The 20,807-nt window shown below is 44.0% G+C and overlaps 1 protein-coding gene across 2 annotated transcripts in view; it reads left to right on the top strand.

Annotated features, from left to right (window-relative positions):
• The first annotated feature begins 353 nt into the window (after positions 1-353).
• LOC112267149 (mediator of RNA polymerase II transcription subunit 13-like) overlaps positions 354-20,807 on the top strand; it is a 32,797-nt gene continuing 12,343 nt past the window's right edge. For both annotated transcript variants that reach the window (XM_024445282.2, XM_024445281.2), the window contains exons 1-12: positions 354-1,066; positions 2,439-2,673; positions 3,413-3,581; positions 9,386-9,531; positions 9,799-9,996; positions 10,135-10,320; positions 12,340-12,499; positions 12,599-12,709; positions 17,354-18,052; positions 18,240-18,456; positions 18,821-18,851; positions 19,018-19,139. In XM_024445282.2, the coding sequence (XP_024301050.2) occupies positions 1,001-1,066; positions 2,439-2,673; positions 3,413-3,581; positions 9,386-9,531; positions 9,799-9,996; positions 10,135-10,320; positions 12,340-12,499; positions 12,599-12,709; positions 17,354-18,052; positions 18,240-18,456; positions 18,821-18,851; positions 19,018-19,139 (2,340 nt within the window). In that variant the 5' untranslated portion in view covers positions 354-1,000. The remainder of the gene's footprint in view (positions 1,067-2,438; positions 2,674-3,412; positions 3,582-9,385; positions 9,532-9,798; positions 9,997-10,134; positions 10,321-12,339; positions 12,500-12,598; positions 12,710-17,353; positions 18,053-18,239; positions 18,457-18,820; positions 18,852-19,017; positions 19,140-20,807) is intronic.

Here is a 20,807-nt window from a genome sequence, read left to right as displayed (position 1 = left end):
GTGTTATTTATAAAAACAGATTTATATTTTATCTATATATCTATCCCTTCTAGGTATTCAGTACAAGGGTATACCTAGAAATGTTTCATCAAATATATATATATATATATATATATATATATATATATATATATTTTTAATTGCCAGGGAAAACTCCAAAAGGCTTGCTATAATGGCAGCTAATAATACAATGCAGTTGTTTTAGATTATAGCTGACTGGAGCCTGAATGCGTGCTGATCATTATAGGCTGAGATTTGCATGATACAAATATCTCACTGGTTTGATCAGTAAACTCAGCGACGAGCCATCAGTTATAGTTTCCCCCCCCTTTTTTCCCCGTTACCACACATTGGCCAATGGGAGTTGGGAGGCAGAGTTGTCCTCCTGGCCGCCATTAAAGAATTCAATCCATGAATTCAAATGGAAACCTGCCGGACCCGAGAATTAGTGAACGCAAATGCTTAACCTTACTGGACATTTACATCATGATTTCAGTATTTGAGTGAAAGTTTTTATAGTTTTATCGGATTCCGGCGACTATGTGGAATAGAAGGGTGGTGTTAGCTAACTGTTTTATTTAGTCTGAGTTGGCTATGTTAGCTAGCGAAACTCGGAAGAAGGGGAGAGTTTCTTTGCTCTGAAATTGTTTAAGATTACTAATAGATCACTTTATGGTGAGGTTGTGGTATGGTTCGTGTATATATTTTATTAAATGCATTGTGTAGTAAAGTAAGAAAACGGACTCGAAGTGGGGTTGATGAATTTGTTAGCGTAGAAAGCTAACTAGTTGTGTTAGCTGGCTATCAAGACAGTGATATTGTTTAGCTAGCGTAGTGGCTAGCCATCATCAACCGGTTGTATAAATAACTAGCCAGTTAGCATCTTAGTTTTATGGGGTATTTGACTAAATACTCTATCCAGATTAAATAGCTTAAAATTTAGCTGAATATTGCTGCTCTTTGTAACTGAGACGATGGATTGTTCAACCACTTTGTGAGGATGAGTTCATGTTTTGTACCAAACGGGGCCAGTTTGGAGGACTGCCACTCCAACCTATTTTGCCTGGTAAGTGATTAAACTCGCTGTTAGCATGCTAACGTTAGCTAGCTCAAACTGAGGCCAGAAAGCCATTTTGGCTAGCCAGTCAGCAAGCTAAACCGCTTGACTACAGCTGACTGGAGGCGTCAAGGCCTGTTCTAGATTGCTGGCTAATGCAATTTTGCAAGTGCGCGAACGTTAGCTAGCTAACATTAATATTGGTTGATATGTTAGTTTATAGCAACTGAAGTTCCCAGATTAAAAAACAACAAAAATACTTAGTTACCTATAATCATGTCGCTCACTAGCTAGCTAATGTTGGCTAACTGGCTTGCTAGGTTCAGTTTGTTTTGTGATGTCTGTCATTGTGAGATTTGTTTATTATTCGTCATCAGCACCATTGGCTATGTATTTGACTGCAATTGGATATATCCAACTAGTTAGCAACTAGTCATAGTGTTCCTTGTTTGTTTACAACTTGATGCTTGGCTAGGTAGCTAGCTAGTTATGGCTAACTTTTTTAGGCCAACAATATCATGAGTCAGCCTATGATTGTCTACAGTATTGTTTTCTTCAGTGAGCATTCCTATTGCCAATGCTGTAAACTACAACTCACGATTCAACTGAGTTTTACACGTCCTCATTGTAGTATTATGTGGTACTACTCCCTTATGGATAGAACTTTGAGCAGGGTACCCAGATAAGTGTACATAATATCAACTATAGTCTACTAGTTATTTTTTATTTCACCATTATTTAACCAGGTAGGCCAGTTGAGAACAAGTTCTCATTTACAACTGCAGCCTGGCCAAGATAAAGCAAAGTAGTGTGACAAAAACAACAAATAGTTTTAGTGATTCTGAAACTGTATATTTTATTGAAACTAGGATAAAATAAATATCTTGTCATATTTTGAATTGGTACTATATTATTTCTCTGGCAAATGTGTTGCATAGCATTCAAAGAAATTCTAGGACATATCCATTGGCACTAAATACTTTGATAGAAAGGGATTTCCCACCCTTTGAACTCTGAAGACTAATGAGTTGGAAGGTTAGGTTGCACAGAAGGAACAGGTGCATTCCTTTACATTTTGTATTTGGAGGTTCTTCACACTTATTGGATAGTGCAGTTGTCAGGCTACTACAGCACTGCTTTGCATTCAGCGGGCTTGCAGCCCCTCTCTGGGCTAATCCCAAATGGACCCTATGCACTTTTGGAAATCTGAAAGGATTTGGTTGGTATAAGCAATATGGTGAAACTTCCACCTAGCCTGGAGCTAGTACCATATTCTTTGCACCTGTCAAGTCTTCTCAAATCTCTACAAGTGCACAGGGTGTAGTGTTTATTTGGGATTGGGCCTCTGTCTCAGCTCTTTTTTTCTCACCCTGTCCCCCAGGCTGACCTGACTGGGATAAAATGGCGGCGTTTTGTGTGGCAGGGGCCCACTTCCTCGCCCATCCTGTTCCCTGTGACAGAGGAGGACCCCATCCTGTGCAGCTTCAGCCGGTGCCTGGCGGCCGATGTGCTAAGCGTGTGGCGAAGGCACCACACCCCGGGTCGCCGCGAGCTCTGGCTCTTCTGGTGGGGGGATGACCCCAGCTTCGCAGAGCTCATTCACCACGAGCTGTCAAGTAAGGGCTAGCCTCTGCCACAGGAAGGGTTGCTTGTTGCTCACATAGCATTGGAGTTAGGATGAACTCTCAGTTGACACTTGGGAGAGGGGCTGCAAGTGTCATGCAAATGGGGAGAGACACTGCTCAGTTGAGGACCCACAGTAGTCCACAGCCTGACACACTTCAATGACTGAAAGCATCTTTCATTACCAAAATATGCAAGTAGTTTACATGTTGGGTCTACAGTTTTGAGTTCTGCCTGTTGGGAATGGGCTTGCACATCACGATACCAGTCATATGAACGCTTAAATTCTATCTCCCATCAGCTTTTTCATTGGGGTCGCAGCTCCTGTTAAAGTAGTTAGCTTTACCCTGTAGGGAGCTAAGGGGTTGCCTGGTGGCTAGATCTTAAAGGCCTTGCCACTGACAAAGCAAAACAACAACAAAATTATCTTCATGATGATGTGGGTTGTAACACTTTGGTTCTTGAATGTCAAATATCTTGAAGGCGAGACCGCTTGACTTCTGTTTTTGAGTGGAGTTCCCTTTAACATATTATTTACATGGTTGCATAATGTGTTACGTTTTATTGTAAACATTGGCAGATGGTCAAAAATTCCCATCCTATCTTTTTTCTGAAGTGTTTGAACCCATGGCAAAAAGTAACACAGCCAATTATTGAGTTCTTGTTTACAGTTGTGATGTTGATGGAGCATTCAGCGGGTATCTAACTGTCTTTTCTCTCTTCCTGGCTCAGGTGAGGAGGACGGCGAGTGGGAGAGTGGCTTGTCCTATGAGTGCCGTACACTCCTGTTCAAAGCTGTCCATAACCTTTTGGAGCGTTGCCTCATGAACCGCAGCTTTGTCCGTATTGGCAAGTGGTTTGTCAAGCCCTACGAGAAGGATGAGAAGCCCGTCAATAAGAGGTAAGAGTCCCCATAATTATCCCCTTCTGTAACCAGTGCATTGATATCTTCATCAGTATTGCAGAGTGCTCTGTTGACTGTTTCTAGTAAGTGTATACAGCAGGTCAACGAGTCATCCTGATCAGTGTACTTCCTTATTGATTTTAGAAATGCATTGCACTGAATTAAAATGTCTGTCAAGAAAAGTAAATTGGTTGGATACAAATGTAGGCCTACAGTAAATTGAGTGGATGCCAATCAAAGTTGTTCATGACATGCATTGGTGTCTTGTGAAATTCAGCCGTTTCTTAGTGTGATAGTTTTCCTCTTACTTGATGTTCGGGCGTATGCTTTCTAACACCGGCCATAGAAATGTAGACACTTTGTCATTTACTCCCTATCTGACACTTTTGTCCCTTATGGTTTATTCTTGAAAGAAACCCTGAGGTAAATTGTATAGATGGATTCATTGAAATCCACCTAGGACACTTGGCTCTTCAAAGGTAGCATGTGTATAGTTCATGTCTGCTTCAGTATTCTTTTCTGTTAATAGCCCGGCTGGATTACTTGGATATCTAGAGTTTCCTGTTCCTGTTGTCCGTAGAGTATTTGTCAGTACAGGTGAATGTATACTTGTTCACGTGAGTCAGCCTGCACAGATTATTTGATCGATTTCCAAAAAAACTACAACACTACCATTAAGTTAATTTGGAAAGATTAGGGAGTCTATGCCTGTCTCAGGCTGAACAAGCAGCAGATTGTTTTTGTTCTGCTGCTGAGAGTAGACATGCATACTGTATTAATTATTGCCCTGTTATGCGTGAGCATGCTTCAGTTCGGCTAGGCCAACCGAACAAGTGTGCTCGCATACTCCCTTAAAATATCTTCTCTTCAAAATCTAGAAAAAAACGTCAATAGTATGTACTGTTTGTCCATTTTGAGACAATGTAGCCAGTATACACCTCCTCAAAATTGTCAGAATTAATCTAAGAACTCAATAAATCCGTCATTGACGTTTTTGCAGAGATAATTTTAGTCGCCCAGTTTTACATCAAAGATGTTTGGTGCAGTATTTGTCAATGTAAAAATGTGCATAAAAATGAGTAGTCTCTCCTTGAATGGCAACATAATTTATTGAAGAATCGCTACTCTTGACCAATCACAGATGAAGGGGCATAGACTTCGTCTTGCCTAGAGGAAAACGTGTGCCCGAATGGTTCTTTAAGGGGAATGACATCATCACAGTTTTGGCTTCCCCCTGCACTTGAATGGGGCCTGGGGGAATCCTGGAGTGTCCTGAGGAGCTAATTTGAGCCCTGTCTGTTTTGCCTGCCCTAGTAATTCAAGCAGTTCTGCTGTTTTAAGCATTTCCGTTTTGCTCTGTTAATTTCAGAGCCGACACCTCATACGCAATGCATGTTCACTGGGGGGTTAAGGTGTCACGATGTGTTTACGGGTGTGAAGTGTTTGAGATTTGGCCCTTGGCCTCCAATGTTCTGGATGAAGACATCTACAAGTGGGTGTTGAAGCAGAGCAGTGCCTGCTTGGACTTGGTGAAAATGAGAGTGGGTGGGGGTGTGAGTGAGATCCAGCGGTCTCACTGTCGCCTGTACTCTCTGTCTGGTAAACAGGGCTGTCTTTGGAACATGCTGAGTCTGCACTGTGGTTTTACACCAACCATGTCAACAGGAACTGTTTTGGTATGTTTAGCCGCTTGGCTGTGCAGCACTCGTGAGGAAATAAAGCCTTGTTGTTTAACATTTCAATTTCATAATAGTCTATTTTTAACAAGGCCTATTTAAGGAATGTTGGTGTTTTGGAGGAGCACTTTTAACTGAAACTAAAATAATCTTCTGTCTTGTCCATGCTGGTTGAAGGCCAGGGCTCAGGCCTCACTGATAACTTTCCTCACAGTAAGCAGGCATTGGCACCTGGAGGTATATTTTAATGACATAGAAGTGCACAACAAATATGTGAGGAATGTTGTTGCCACTCCGGTCCTCACTCCCTTCCCTGCTCTCCTTTTCTCTCAACCCTCACACCCATCCTCTGACCCATTCATGGACAATCAGCTTTTTCTGTGGTGCAGACATGGTCCTGTTGCTCTAGGAACAGACCAATAGCCTGTCATAGTCTTCAATTTATATGTGACTGGTGTATTTCTGGTATGTTGAGACTATTATCCTTTCAGCAAAGTAATGTAGCTGCTATCTGTGACAGACTGTAAAAGTTTTGATTGTAAAGATTTGTTTGAAAATGGTAACCCTGTCCGGTGCCAACATTCCCATCTTTGATTCAACCTTACAGCAAATCAAGGTTTGTTTAATGACTTGACTGGAAAGGTTTCTGCCGTTGTAATCCTTGACGGCTGCCTAAATCCAAAGTAGATTAATTACATTTTGGGATGAAAACCACGTTGTGTATACTAAAGTGACTAAAACCAGAGAGAAGGTATGTAGAAAAGATAATAGACCTACAGTGCCTTGGGAAAGTATTCAGACCCCTTGACTTGTTCCACATGTTGTTTGGGTACAGCCTTATTCTAAAATTGATTAAATAAAAGCAATTCCTCTTCAATCTACACACTACCCCATAATGACAAATTAAAAACCTGTATTCAGACCCTTTACTCAGTACTTTGTTGAAGCACCGTTGGCAGCAATTACAGCCTAGAATCTTCTTGGGTATGACACTATAAGCTTGGCACACCTGTATTTGGGGAGTTTCTCCCATTCTTCTCTGCAGATCCTCTCAAGCTCTGTCAGGTTGGATGGGAAGCGTCGCTGCACAGCTATTTTCAGGTCTCTCCAGAGATGTTAGATTGGGTTCAAGTCCGGGCTCTGGCAGGGCCACTCAAGGACATTCAGAGACTTGTCCCGAAGCCACTCCTGCGTTGTCTTGGCTATGTGCTCAGGGTTGTTGTCCTGTTGGAAGGTGAATCTTCACCCCAGTCTGAAGTCCTGAGCGCTCTGGAGCAGGTTTACATTAAGGTTCTCTCTGAACTTGGGTCTGTTCATCTTTCATTTGATCCTGAGTAGTATCCCAGTCCCTGCCGCTGAAAAACATGATGCTGCCGCCATGCTTCACCATAGGGAAGGTGCCAGGTTTCCTCCAGACTTGACGCTTGGCATTCAGGCCAAATAGGTCAGTCTTGGTTTCATCAGACCAGATCATCTTGTTTCTCATGGCCTGAGAGTCTTTAGGTGCCATGTGGCAAACTCCAGGTTGGCTGTCATGTGCCTTTTTCTGAGGAGTGGCTTCCGCCTGACCACTCTACCATAAAGGCCGTATCGGTGGAGTGCTACAGAGATGATTGTCTTTCTGGAAGTTTCTCCCATCTCCACAGAGGGACTCTGGAGCTCTGTCAGAGTGAACATCGGTTGTTGGTTACCTCCCCCACCAACGCCCTTCTCCCCCGATTGCTCCCCCGGCCAGCTCTTCGAAGAGTCTTGGTGGTTCTAAACATCTTCCACTTAAGAATGGAGGCCACTGTGTTCTTGGGGACCTTCAAGGGTCAGAATACTTTACAAAGCGCTGTATATATATTTTCATAATAAGCTTTGAGTACTACAATCACCAAAATAAAAGCTTGTCAGTCAGGGAGAATTGATCATTCCAAAAACAATGAATTTAACAGTATTGATTTTGTTTTGAGCATAAGAACACCGCATTAGCCATAGCAAAATGCATATAACTGCAGTAAATTAGCTTTTAAACTATAACATTTTCTCTTCGCTCCATTGCAGAATATGTAGTATAGCACGAAATTAGCTTTTAAACTTCAAAAAATGATCATCGCTCCATGGAGAAAATGGTAGAATTGCAGGAAATTGTGTAGAGAATTTCAGCGCCGACCACGTCCATTGTCATACCCCCTGCCACACCCACCACCTAAGCTCATTTTCCATTGAGGAAAAACAAATGGGAATAGTTTGGGTTTTTAATCACTACGTTTACTGTTAGCTGTTCAGTGCACGTATAACATGGGTGAGCCTCAGGGAGAAGGACTGTAGTTTTCATTTGGCTGTAGTATCCTGTCACCTCCCTGTTCAACTCTGTTTAATTGCACATTCTTTTGCATTTATGAAACCTGTCATTTGTCCTGGTACCAGTTAATCCAATTGACAATAAATAATATAGCTTTCTGTTATTTTTCTGTATCTCATAAGACATTGAATCTTTTGATGTTTCACTCTGATTGCTTCTCTAAGGAATATCGTACCAACCATTATACACTGCTCAAAAAAATAAAGGGAACACTTAAATAACACAATGTAACTCCAAGTCAATCACACTTCTGTGAAATCAAACTGTCCACTTAGGAAGCAACACTGATTAACAATAAATTCCACATGCTGTTGGACAGGTGGAAATTATAGGCAATTAGCAAGGCACCCCCAATAAAGGCGTGGTTCTGCAGGTGTTGACCACAGACCACTTCTCAGTTCCTATGCTTCCTGGCTGATGTTTTGGTCACTTTTGAATGCTGGCGGTGCTTTCACTCTAGTGGTAGCATGAGACGGAGTCTACAACCCACACAAGTGGCTCAGGTAGTGCAACTCATCCAGGATGGCACATCAATGCGAGCTGTGGCAAGAAGGTTTGTTGTGTCTGTCAGTGTAGTGTCTAGAGCATGGAGGCGCTACCAGGAGACAGGCCAGTACATCAGGAGACGTGGAGGAGGCCGTAGGAGGGGAACAACCCAGCAGCAGGACCGCTACTTCCGCCTTTGTGCAAGGAGGAGCACTGCCAGAGCCCTGCAAAATTACCTCCAGCAGGCCACAAATGTCCATGTGTCTGCTCAAACGGTCAGAAACAGACTCCATGAGGGTGGTATGAGGGCCCGACGTCCACAGGTGGTGAGTTGTGCTTACAGCCCAACACCGTGCAGGACGTTTGGCATTTGCCAGAGAACACCAAGAGTGGCAAATTCACCACTGGCGCCCTGTGCTCTTCACAGATGAAAGTAGGTTCACACTGAGCACGTGACAGAGTCTGGAAACTCAGTGGAGAACGTTCTGCTGCCTGCAACATCCTCCAGCATGACCGGTTTGGCGGTAGGTCAGTCATGGTGTGGGGTGGCATTTCTTTGGGGGGCCGCACAGCCCTCCATGTGCTCGCCAGAGGTAGCCTGACTGCCATTAGGTACTGAGATGAGATCCTCAGACCCCTTGTGAGACCATATGCTGGTGCGGTTGGCCCTGGGTTCCTCCTAATGCAAGACAATGCTAGACCTCATGTGGCTGGAGTGTGTCAGCAGTTCCTGCAAGAGGAAGGCATTGATGCTATGGACTGGCCCGCCCGTTCCCCAGACCTGAATCCAATTGAGCACATCTGGGACATCATGTCTCGCTCCATCCACCAACGCCACGTTGCACCACAGACTGTCCAGGAGTTGGCGGATGCTTTAGTCCAGGTCTGGGAGGAGATCCCTCAGGAGACCATCGGCCACCTCATCAGGAGCATGCCCAGGCGTTGTAGGGAGGTCATACAGGCACGTGGAGGCCACACACACTACTGAGCCTCATTTTGACTTGTTTTAAGGACATTACATCAAAGTTGGATCAGCCTGTAGTGTGGTTTTCCACTTTAATTTTGAGTGTGACTCCAAATCCAGACCTCCATGGGTTGATAAATTTGATTTCCATTGATCATTTTTGTGTGATTTTGTAGTCAGCACATTCAACTATGTAAAGAAAAAAGTATTTAATAGGAATATTTCATTCATTCAGATCTAGGATGTTATTTTAGTGTTCCCTTTATTTTTTTGAGCAGTGTATTTCCAGCTTGATCTGAGAATAACTGTTTTTCCATCCCCTCTGCAGTGAGCACTTGTCGTGTGCGTTCACCTTTTTCCTGCACGGGGACAGTAACGTGTGCACCAGCGTGGAGATTGCCCAGCACCAGCCTGTCCAGAGGCTAGGTGAAGAACATCTGAGCCTGGCACAACAAAATGCCAGCCCCCTGCAAGGTGGGTCTAACCAGGCACGGCCTGGTCACTCAGCTATATCCTGGTCACCCAGCCATATCCCATTGAGACAACCGTTGATCTACCTGCCATTGGTTAGATACTAGAATGTCCATAGGTTTTTCTTTTTTATATCAAAGGCAATGCAGTAGTGTTTATAATTAAAGCATAGTCTTGCTCCCTGCTGTCATAATTAATTTACCTCTAGTCAAGACTCTATTCTGACCTGTGCTGACCTCACACTTCCTGTCCCCTCTCTCCCTTCCACAGTCATCTTGAGTCCATACGGTCTGAACGGGACGGTCACGGGCCAGTCCTTCAAGATGTCTGACCACCCCACCCAGAAACTTATTGAGGAGTGGAGGCAGTTCTATCCCATCAGCCCCAGCTCCAAGAACCGCCCCGAGGACAAGATGGAGGATGCAGACTGGGAGGACGACTCACTAGCAGCCGTGGAGGTCCTTGTTGGTAAGATGGGGGTTGTTGCTACAGTTGTGTGTTGTCCAGTGTGGATGTTATTCTAATGGTTAGTATGTGGTATTGCAGTTGTGTGTGTTTTTCTGATGGAGACTCACTGACTAAATGTGTAATGCTGATCTGTTCCAGCTGGAGTTAGGATGGTGTACCCTGCTTGTCTAGTACTGGTGCCCCAGTCAGACCTCCCTGCACTGGCCCCACAGGGATCAGCCAACCCCTCACCCGTCCTGTGTGAGGGCCTGGGGGCCCACAGAGACCCTGCCATGTCCTCTGTCACCCTTACCCCTCCCACATCACCGGAGGAGGCCCAAACAGGTAGCCTTACCATTTACTAATTAGTCTATTAGGACCACAAACTCTGCAAGTGTAGCTGTCTGGGTTCAGTGTCCATCTTTTGAATTATTGAACATTGATGCATTCAAGTTCAATCAATTCAACACTTGTCACAAAGTGCTTATACAGATACTCTACCTAAAACCCCCAAGAGCAAGCAAAGCAGATGTAGAAGCACAATGGCTTACTGATTATTTTGACAAGTAAGTAGTGTACATTAATACTGTGTATTATATTAATTTATACTACGGGTAGGCCTAATCCTGGATGCTGATTTGGTTAATAAAACCGCATTTCAGCCAATGTCTATTCCACAAGTTACCGCTGTCTAAATCTGACATTGAAATGCCTATTTACTCTGTACCATCTGACTGTGCAATCCAGTCTCATCAGCCCAGCCAGACAATTTATATACCAGATCTACACTAAAAACCATCTAGACATTATCTCCCATTTCTTTTCGACTAACATTTGGTTTTCAACTGCGGAGATTTGTATTAACCTTGCTGTCTATCTCTGACATTTGCATTGTTTCAATATTGAAATTTGATCTCCTGCTGTCCCCATAGTAATGAGCGTTTCTGGAGTTGGGACTAGACAGACAGATTGGCAGCTTTTCTCAGTCAGTCAAAATCATGAATCGGCAATATTTTTGTGTGTTTATGTATATGTGTTATATTTACACACCCACACAAAGAAATGTCAATCGGAAAATACATAATGCAGCTAGTTTGCTGTCATTCCTGCTCCAGTTTGAAGTGATTGTGTTCGCTGTTTATGTGGCTATCTCTTCTCAACAGTGGCATGGCGAGAGAGCCAATGCCAGGTGAAATCGCGCATCATTAGCTCATTGTTATGAATGTATTCCCCCAAAAAACTGTTTGACGTGACTGTTAGTTGAAGTTGGCTGGCTAGCAAGTAAGGGATAAGAACGTTGTCAGCCATCATGGTGTAACCGATGTGAAATGGCTAGCTAGTTAGAGGGGTGCGTGCTAATAGTGTTTCAATCGGTAACGTCACTCGCTCTGAGACCTTGAAGTAGTTGTTCCCCTTGCTCTGCAAGGGCTGCTGTTTTTGTGGAGCGATGGGAAACGATGCTTTGTGGGGGCCAGTTGATGTGTGCGGAGGGTTCCTGGTTCGAGCCCAGGTTGGGGCGAAGAGAGGGGCGGAAGCTATACTGTTACAATGGCAACGGAACATTTAGAACGAACGCCCGAGTCGTGTCCTTAGATTTAGAACAAAAAGACTTAACGACTGGGTTATGTCTCTGGCAACCGAACTGATAGAACGAATGACTAGCCGGCTTGGGTAGCAACCCTAGATTTGTGTCAGGACTACATCTTGTGGAAAGATGAAATAGTATGACTAAATACATCAAAACAAAGTAGGTTTTTTTTGCTAGCTCCCCCCTTTTTATCCCCAATTTCGTTATATCCAATTGGTAGTTAGTCATATCCGGTTGTTGCAACTCCCGTGTGGACTCGAGAGAGGCGAAGTTTGAGAGCCATGCGTCCTCCAAAAAACGTGAGCCAGCCAAGCTGCACTGCTTCTTGACACACTGCTTGCTTAACCTGGAAGCCAGCCGCACCATTTGTGTCGGAGGAAACACCGCACAGCTGGCGACCCGAAGCCAGTGGGCATGGAGGCCAACCCCCCCCTAACCTGGACAACGCTGTCTCCTGGTTGCGGCTGGCTGCGACACAGCCCTTGATTGAACTCGGATCTGTAGTGACGCCTTGAGCACTGATCAGTGCCTTAGACCGCTGCCACACTCGGGAGGCCCCAGAATGTTTATGAATGAAAATATGTCAATCATTATTTAAATATGTTAACCCGTTGTATAAGTGATAATGTCCTCGAAGCCAGTGTTTGGTGACTATAATGTCACGGTTTGCCGGCCCTCGACTTCTTCGCGGGACTAACACCTGTGCCTATATATATCTTCCAAACACCGGCTTCTCGGGCATTATCACGTAAGTGTTACTTTCTTTTCCCATGTAGATTCTCAGGCAGCACAGAGGTGGTTGAAGCTCTGCTCGACAGTGGATGGTTTCAGCTCCAACAGCAGCGGTATCCACGGCAGCAAGATCCCCCGCAGGCTGGCTGCCCAGGTGGTGGAGAGCGTGTGGCAGGAGTGCACTACCAACCAGGCCCAGAACAAGTACGTACACTACAAGTCAAATCACCCTACTGATTCGTATACTACTGGTCTATTGAAGGAGTCTGTCTGCTGAGCTCTGTTTGTCTGGTTCTTTGTCAGGAGGAAGTTTGCTACATTGACCAATGGTACCTGTGAGGAGGAGGAGGGGGACAACACAGGAGTGTGGGATTTTGTGGAGTTCTCGCATAGGGCACACTGCAACTGCTCAAGGTACTGTGGATCATGTTTATAACGGTGGGGGTTGTTGTAGGCCAGGATTGTCTAACTCAATCACCACACGGGCCATATTGAATCAAAATAATTTACAGGCCAGGCCAGTATGTTTGTTTTTAGAATATAACGTGCATACAACTTCAACCCACACTGGCATTTGTTTTATTGGAAAAATATGCGCCTTTAAAAATGTAAATATTGACCATGGGGTGCTGTATATAGCAATTTAACATGAAACAAGATAAATAATATTTGTCCATCCTATGCTTGCAGATGTGCATTGGCTAATATGCTGCGACCCTTGTAAAACATATTTGAGTTTTTTTTTTGGTGGGTTATTCATGGTCAAGTTTAAAAACCGAAGCCAGACTGCAACATTTTAGTAGCCTAGGAGGACTTCCTGTGTACTTTCCTCCGCTACGTGCTAAAAACGGGACCGCGCAATTGATGTTGAGTTGATGTGCAAGCACATTGGGCTGTAATTTCATAAAGTAGATGACTCAAATGTTAACTAATTTATACTTGCGTGTGTGTCCTTTAGTAGTAATTTATACTCTGTGTGAATCCTTAATCTAATAGCTTTTTGACACGAAGATGTCTGGCTGGCTCCTGAGTCTGGGAGGAGGTGTGTGTGGCAATGCACTGCCTTTGGCGCTCAACAAGTTGGCAGTGCTTGCTGGGACTTGTAGTGCAGCACGTCGTGTGCGCTATGGAAGCGGGCCAAAATGAATTGACAACCCAAATCATTGTGAAAGCTGGAGAGAATTGTCATGGGCCAGATCTGGCCTGTGGGCCATATTTTACATGTGTTTTAGGCTGATAATTTCCCCCCATAACTCACCAGAGTCCTTTAGGGCAGTGGTTCCCAAATGTTTTATAGTCCGGTACCCCTTCAAACATTCAACCTCCAGCTGCGTACCCCCTCTAGCACCAGGGTCAGCGCATTCTCAAATGTTTTTTGTTGTTGTTGTCATCATTGTAAGCCTGCCACACACACACTATACGATACATTTATTAAACATAAGAACGGGTGAGTTTTTACAACCCGGCTTGTGGGAAGTGACAAAGAGCTCTTATTAGTACCAGGGCACAAATAATATTTTAAATATAATTTTGCTCTTTATTTAGTCATCTTACATATAAAACTTTATTTGTTCATTGAAAATTGTGAATAACTCAACACAGGTTGATGAGAAGGGTGTGCTTGAAAGGATGCACATACCTTTGCAATGTTGGGTTGTATTAGAGAGTGTCTGTCTTAAATAATTTTCCACACACAGTCTGTGTCTGTATTTAGTTGTCATGCTAGTGAGGGCTGAGAATCCACTCTCACATAGGTACATGGTTGCAGAGGGAATCAGTGTCTTAACAGCGCGTTTTGCCAAGGCAAGTTACTTTGTTTGCAGAAATCTGGAAGTGGCTTCTGATTTTTAAATTAATTTTTCACAGAACCACTTGTTGTCAGGTGCTTCGCTACAGTACCTTGCAAAAGTATGAATCCCCCTTGGTGTTTTTCCAATTTTGTTGCATTACAACCTGTAATAAACAATGATTTTTATTTGGATTTCATGTAATGGACAGACGCAAAATAGTTGAAGTGAAATAAAAAAAATCTAAAACACGAAAAAGTGGTGCATGCATATGTATTCACTCCCTTTGCTATGAAGACCATAAATCAAATCTGGTGCAACCAATTACCTTCAGAAGTCACATAATTAGTTAGATTGCACACAGGTGGACTTTATTTAAATGTCACATGATCTGTCACATGATCTCAGTAAAAATACACCTGTTCTGAAAGGCCTCAGTCTGCAACACCGCTAAGCAAGCGGCACTATGAAGACCAAGGAGCTCTACAAACAGGGCAGGGACAAAGTTGTGAAGAAGTACAGATCAGGGTTGGGTTATAAAAAAATATCAGAATAAACTTTGAACATCCCACGGAGCACCATTAAATCCATTATTAAAATATGGAAAGAATATGACACCACAACAAACATGCCAAGAGAGGGCTGCCCACCAAAACTCACGGACCAGGCAAGGAGGGCATTAATCAGAGGTGCAACAAAGAGATGAAAGATAACCATGAAGGACCTGCAAAGCTCCACAGCGGAGTTTGGAGTATCTATCCATAGGACCACTTTAAGCCGTACAATCCACAGAGCTGGGCTTTACGGAAGAGTGGCCAGAAAAAGCCATTGCTTAAAGTCAAAATAAGCAAACACTTTTTGGTGTTTGCCAAAGGCTTGTGGGAGACTCACAAACATATGGAAGAAGGTACTCTGGTCAGATGAGACTAAAATTGAGCTTTTTGGCCATCAAGGAAAACACCATCCCCACAGTGAAGCATGGTGGTGGCAGCAGCATGCTGTGGGGATGGGGAAACTAGTCAAATTTGAAGGAATGATGGATGGCGCTAAATACAGGGAAATTCTTTAAGGAAAACTGTTTGTCCCAGTCTCAAATCTCTGGAAGACAGAGGTTCATCTTCCAGCAGGAAAATAACCCTAAGCATACTGCTAAAGCAACACTCGGGTGGTTTAAGGGGAAACATTAAATGTCTTGGAATGGCCCAGTCAAAGCTCAGACCTCAATCCAATTGAGAATCTGTGGTATGACTTAAACATTGCTGTACACCAGCGAAACCCATCCAACTTGAAGGAGCTGCAGCAGTTTTGCCTTGAAGAATGGGAAAAAAATCCCAGTGGCTAGATTTGCCAAGCTTATAGACACGCACCCCAAGAGACTTGCGGCTGTAATTGCTGCAAAGGTGGCTCTACAAATGATTGACTTTGGGGGGGTGAATAGTTATGCATGCTCAAGTTCTGTTTTTTTGTCTTATTTCTTGTTTCACAATTTAAAAATAAATAAATTGCATCTTCAAAGTGGTAGGCATGTTGTGAAAATCAAATGATACAAACCACCAACAAATCCATTTTAATTCCAGTTTGTAAGGCAACAAAATAGGAAAAATGCCAAGGGGGGTGAATATTTTTGCAAGCCACTGTATATCACATTTGACATTGTCCGTAAGCTTGAGTTCATTTGCACAAATCATACAATGATGGAAAGACCTGTCTGTTGTCCTTGTTAATGCAGACAGAGAAGAGCTCCAACTTCTTAATCATAGCCTCAATTTTCACTGTAGTGTCCAAAACATATCTCAAGCTGTCAGGCGTTCCTTTGGCAGCAAGAGCCTCTCGGTGGATGCTGTAGTGTACACAAGTGGTGTCAGGAGCAACTGCTTACACGCACGTTACCACTCCACTATGTCTCCCTGTCATGGCTTTTGCGCCATCAGTACAGATACCAACTCATCTTGACCACCAAAGTCCATTTGATGTCACAAAGCTCTCCAGTACTTATTTTTTTTTCCCAGTGGTTTGCAATAGAGGTCTTCCTTAATTGACCCCCCATAAACGCCATATACCAGGAGCTGTGCCAGGCCTGCCACGTTTGTTGGCTCATCCAGCTGTAACACACACAATTCACTGGCTTGTATGCGCAGCAGTAATTGTTTCAAAACATCTCCTGCCATGATGCTGATGCATCGTGAAACAGTGTTTGAAGGCATTGTTAGTATAGTTTTTTGGGGCCTTTTCCCCAGCCATATCTGCGGCAGCAGGAAGAATAAAGTCCTCCACAATAGTATAGGGTTTGCCTGTCCTAGCCACTCGGTAGCTCACCATATAAGACGCTTCTAGCTCCTTATTAATGGTATCTGTTGCTTTTCTACGTGTCTTACTACTTGAAAGTCATCTTAATTCTCTAACTCCCGTGGCTTATTTTTTAAATTAGCATGTTTTTGTTTCTAAATGTCTGCGCAAGAGTGAAGGTTTCATCGAGTTGTGAGAGTACCTTTGCACCTATAACACACTGAGGAAAGGTACTGCTCCCAATATAAGTGAACCCCAAATCGATGTAGTTATCATCGTCTTTGCACCTTTTCGATGGTCCATCGTCCCTGTCTGTAAGGTGCTTTCCCGGGTAAGGGGGCAGTAGCTCTTCGGCTGCATCAGATTCACAACTGTCAGTGTCTATGCTAGCTGGGTTAACAACAAATGTAGAATTACTAATGCTAGCATTGGATGTGCTTGTGGAAGCAGAACAACTTGTCGTCGACAGGTGCAGGTGTAGTACTGCTGGTAGTAGCAGTACTACCAGTAGAGCTGGTATGTGTCTCTATGGAATCAGAACAACTTGTGTGGTCGACAGGTGCAGGTGTAGTACTGCTGGTCTTTTTTTTTACCATTCATCCATTTTCGAGCAAACTGAATGAGCAGCAGCTACATTTGGCTACATACGGACCAATTCCCACGAGAGAGTAATGTTTAATGTGTTTGGATGTTAATTATTTGACTAGGCTACCTGTATTTGACATTGGTGTTATTTCGCTGAACACTAGATGGTTTCATTTAGTTTTTGTCAGTGAAACGAGGCTACTCAAGCGAGGGGGAAAAAACCTTGTGTATAGCCCTGTTGTAAAATATAAATGGACTGTCTGAAAATGTAAAAAAAAAAAAGAATAATCACATCCCCAGTTTGGGGATGCATGCTTTAGGGGATCTGTTTTAATCACAGACACCTTGGAAATGAACATTCAGTAAATTGCTATTTAAATAATTTCTCTCTTTACCCCAGGCATAAAAACCAGAAGCAACGATCAGGCAGCACCTCAGGAAACCCACCGTCGGTGGGCCAGCCCTCACAGCCTCTGCCCAAACACAAGCTGGGCGAGAAGCTGGAGAAGGGGGATAAGCAGCAGAAGAGGCCACAGACACCCTTCCACCACCGCAGCTATGTGTTTGAGGAGCAGGCCATGGAGCCCCAGAGGCTGTGTATGAGAACCCAGGATGAGGGCCCCTACCCCAGCCTGCACCACGTGGACACGGCCCCTTCCAAAGCCCCCATGTTGCACACCCACAGGTCCCTCCAAGACCTGGCCGGCTCCCCCCAGCCCCCTCCTCTCAGCCCCCACCCCTGCGAGCGCGGGGAGGAAGACCCTGGGGCCATGAAGAGCTCCTCCACGCCCATCCACCAACACTTCTACCCCCCCTCCTCCGAGCCCTGCCTGCTTCCCCAAAAGACCTCGCCTGACGAGCCCCACCTGGAGCCCCTGCCTCTGCCTTTCCCACCTGCCTACCCTGATTCCCTGGAACCCACTGTCTATGTGGGATCAGCCATCAACCCCAACGAAGACTCAGCCCACAACCCCTGGAAATACTTCAACCTGCCACGGAAGAAGACCTCCGACTTCTTCACACCACTGTTGCCTGTGGACAAACTACAGGATGACTCTGGGGAAGGAGGAGGGCAGGAGAACATTGTCTCTGTCACAGAGTGAGTACACTACCCCTCTCTTTCAACATTTAATGATAAACCTTACTATAAGCACCAAGGTGATGAGTGGCTATGATAGATATTTGGTTTCTCTCTCTCTGTGTACATCCACTTGGAGCATTATATATGCAGTTTCCCCTCCTTTCACATGATTACTGATCATCTATGTAACATTGTCTCCTCTCAGATTGATGTCTGGCTCTGGCAGGCCTCTGAAGGTGTCTGAAGACCTGGTGAGGACCTACACCCAGAGGAGGAACAGCCACCTGGTGGCTGCCATGGCTGACGAGGATCAGGAGGAGGAGCCAGACCCCTACGCCTTCGTGGAAGGAGACGAGGAGTTCACTTTCACTGACAAGAAGGACAAACCTGGCTCGGATAGAGAGACCAGCAAGAGACACAAGGTGAGTAATCAAACATGAGTTTCTAATAATTAATTCCATAGTTATCCCTATACACTTTTCCTAATCTTACCTAATGTGGTTGGATTTGTTAGTTCAGTTGACTGACGTGTATATTACGCCTTTGCTTATGGGATGCTGTAGCACAGTGGTTCCCAACCTTTTTTTGCTTACTGTACCACCAACTGAATTTTGCTTTGCCCATAATACCCCTTGAACTACTCCCTCGTGCATTTTACCAGTAAGCTTATGGTCTCATAAGTCTTTTCAAGTACCCCCAGTGGTCTTAGTACCCCTGGTTGGGAACCACTGATGTAGCAGATGCCAAGAGAATAACACGTTTTATGCTGGTGTTTGTTTCTCTTAGGGTGACGATGGCAGTGGAACCTCAGCAGATGGTGAGCATTTCCTTCTTGTTGAAGACTTTGTTTTAATCACTCCTGTAAAACTATAAAAGATTGGAATGTCAATAAAATGGTCATCCAGAGTGGTTACTGAGGGGACTTCCTTTGTTGTTTGTCTTTCTGTGTGTGTGTGTGTGTGTGTGTGTGTGTGTGTGTGCAGATGGTCAGGGTGCAGCTGGTGGAAAGCCTGTACCCTCCACCAGCCTTATCCATGAGACAGACCTGGCTGTGTCCATCAACGACCTGGACAACCTCTTCAACTCAGACGAAGACGAGCTAGCGGTCAGTAGAGTATACATTGCCTCTAGAAAGTATTCATACCCTTTGACTTAATCCACATTTTGTTGTGCTATAGCCTGAATTCAAAATAGATTCAATACAAATTCTCGCCCATCTATACACACTACCCCATACTGACAAAATTAAAACATGTTTTTAGAGATTTTAGCAAATTTATTGAAAATTAAATGGACTCCTTTGCTATGACAGTCCAAATTGAGCTCAGGCGCATCAAATTTCCTTTGATCATCCTTGATGTTACCACAACTTGATTGGAGTCCACCTATGGCCAATTCAGTTGATTTTTAGAAAGAAACACACCTGTCTATATAAGGTCCCACAGTTGACCGTGCATGTAAGAACTGATACTACACAATTAAGTTTAATCAACTGTCGGTAGATGTCGTAGAGACAGAATTGTGATTAGGCAAGGGTATAAAATCATTTCTAGAGTTTTCAAAATTGGAACTACCCAGACTCTGGCTAGAGCTGGCTGTCTGACCAAACTGAGCAACCCGGCAAGAAGTACCTTGGTCAGGGAGGTGACCAAGAACCCAATGAACACTCTGACAGAACTACGGAGTTCCTTGGCTGAGATGGGAGAACCTGCCAGAAGGACATCGGTCTCTACAGTCTATACAGCCTTTCAGCAATCTAGGCTTTATAGAAGAGTGGCCAGACAGAAGCCTCTCCTGAGGAAAAAGGCACATGACAGCACAATGCATGAAAAAAGGCATGTGAAAGACTGAGCATAAGGCAAAATATAATGTGGTCCGATGAAGCAAAACATTTACTATTTTGCCTGAATGCAAAGCGCAATGTCTGGAGAAAACCAAGCACAGCTCATCACACATCTAACACCATCCCTACTGTTAAGCATGGTGGTGTCAGCATCATGTTATGGGGAAGCTTTTCAGCGGCAGGGACTGGAAGACTAAGAATAGAGGGGGGGAATGAATGGAGCCAAATACAGGTAAATACTTGATAAGAACCTGCTTTATTGTGCAAACAACCTTAGACTGTGGCAAAGATTTACCTTCCAACGGGACAACGACTCCAAGCATACGGCCAAAGCAAGGCTGGATTGGCTTCAGAACAAGAATGTGAAAATCCTTGAGTTGCCCAGCCAAAGCCCAGACTTGAATCTCATTGACAATCTGTGGAATGACTTGAAGATTGCTGTCCACTGCTGCTCCCAATCTAACTTAACAGAGCTTGAGAAAATCTGCAAGGAAGAATGGGAGAAAATCCCCAAATCCAGATGTGCAAAGCGGATACTCAAGCATACCCATGACGACTCAAAGCTGTAAATGCCGCCAAAGGTGCTTCTACAAAGTATTGACTGGGGTGTGAATACTTATTTAAATGAATGAAATGAAAAATATTTCTCAAAACATTTGTTCACTTTGTCATGGGAAATTGTGTGTAGATGGGTGGGAAATATTTTTTTACTCCAGTTTTGAATTTGGGCTGTAACAACAATGTGGAATAAATTAAGAGGTGTATGAATACTTACTGAAGGCACTGTAGTTCTCATCTACATTGGGGGGGACATTTTTTGGGTTACATATCCTTTTGTCTGTTTCCATATCTCTCGTTGATACTTTGCTAACAGGACATTGTGTAAAGTCTTAAAAATTCTCTACATGTTTTGATCAAAGCCTTTTAAAG

The sequence above is a fragment of the Oncorhynchus tshawytscha genome, linkage group LG14 (assembly GCF_018296145.1).
Source record: "Oncorhynchus tshawytscha isolate Ot180627B linkage group LG14, Otsh_v2.0, whole genome shotgun sequence".
Taxonomy (NCBI): Eukaryota; Metazoa; Chordata; class Actinopteri; order Salmoniformes; family Salmonidae; genus Oncorhynchus; species Oncorhynchus tshawytscha.
The sequence above is the reverse complement of the archived record's forward strand: the minus strand, read 5'-3'. Positions and strand labels throughout refer to the sequence as shown.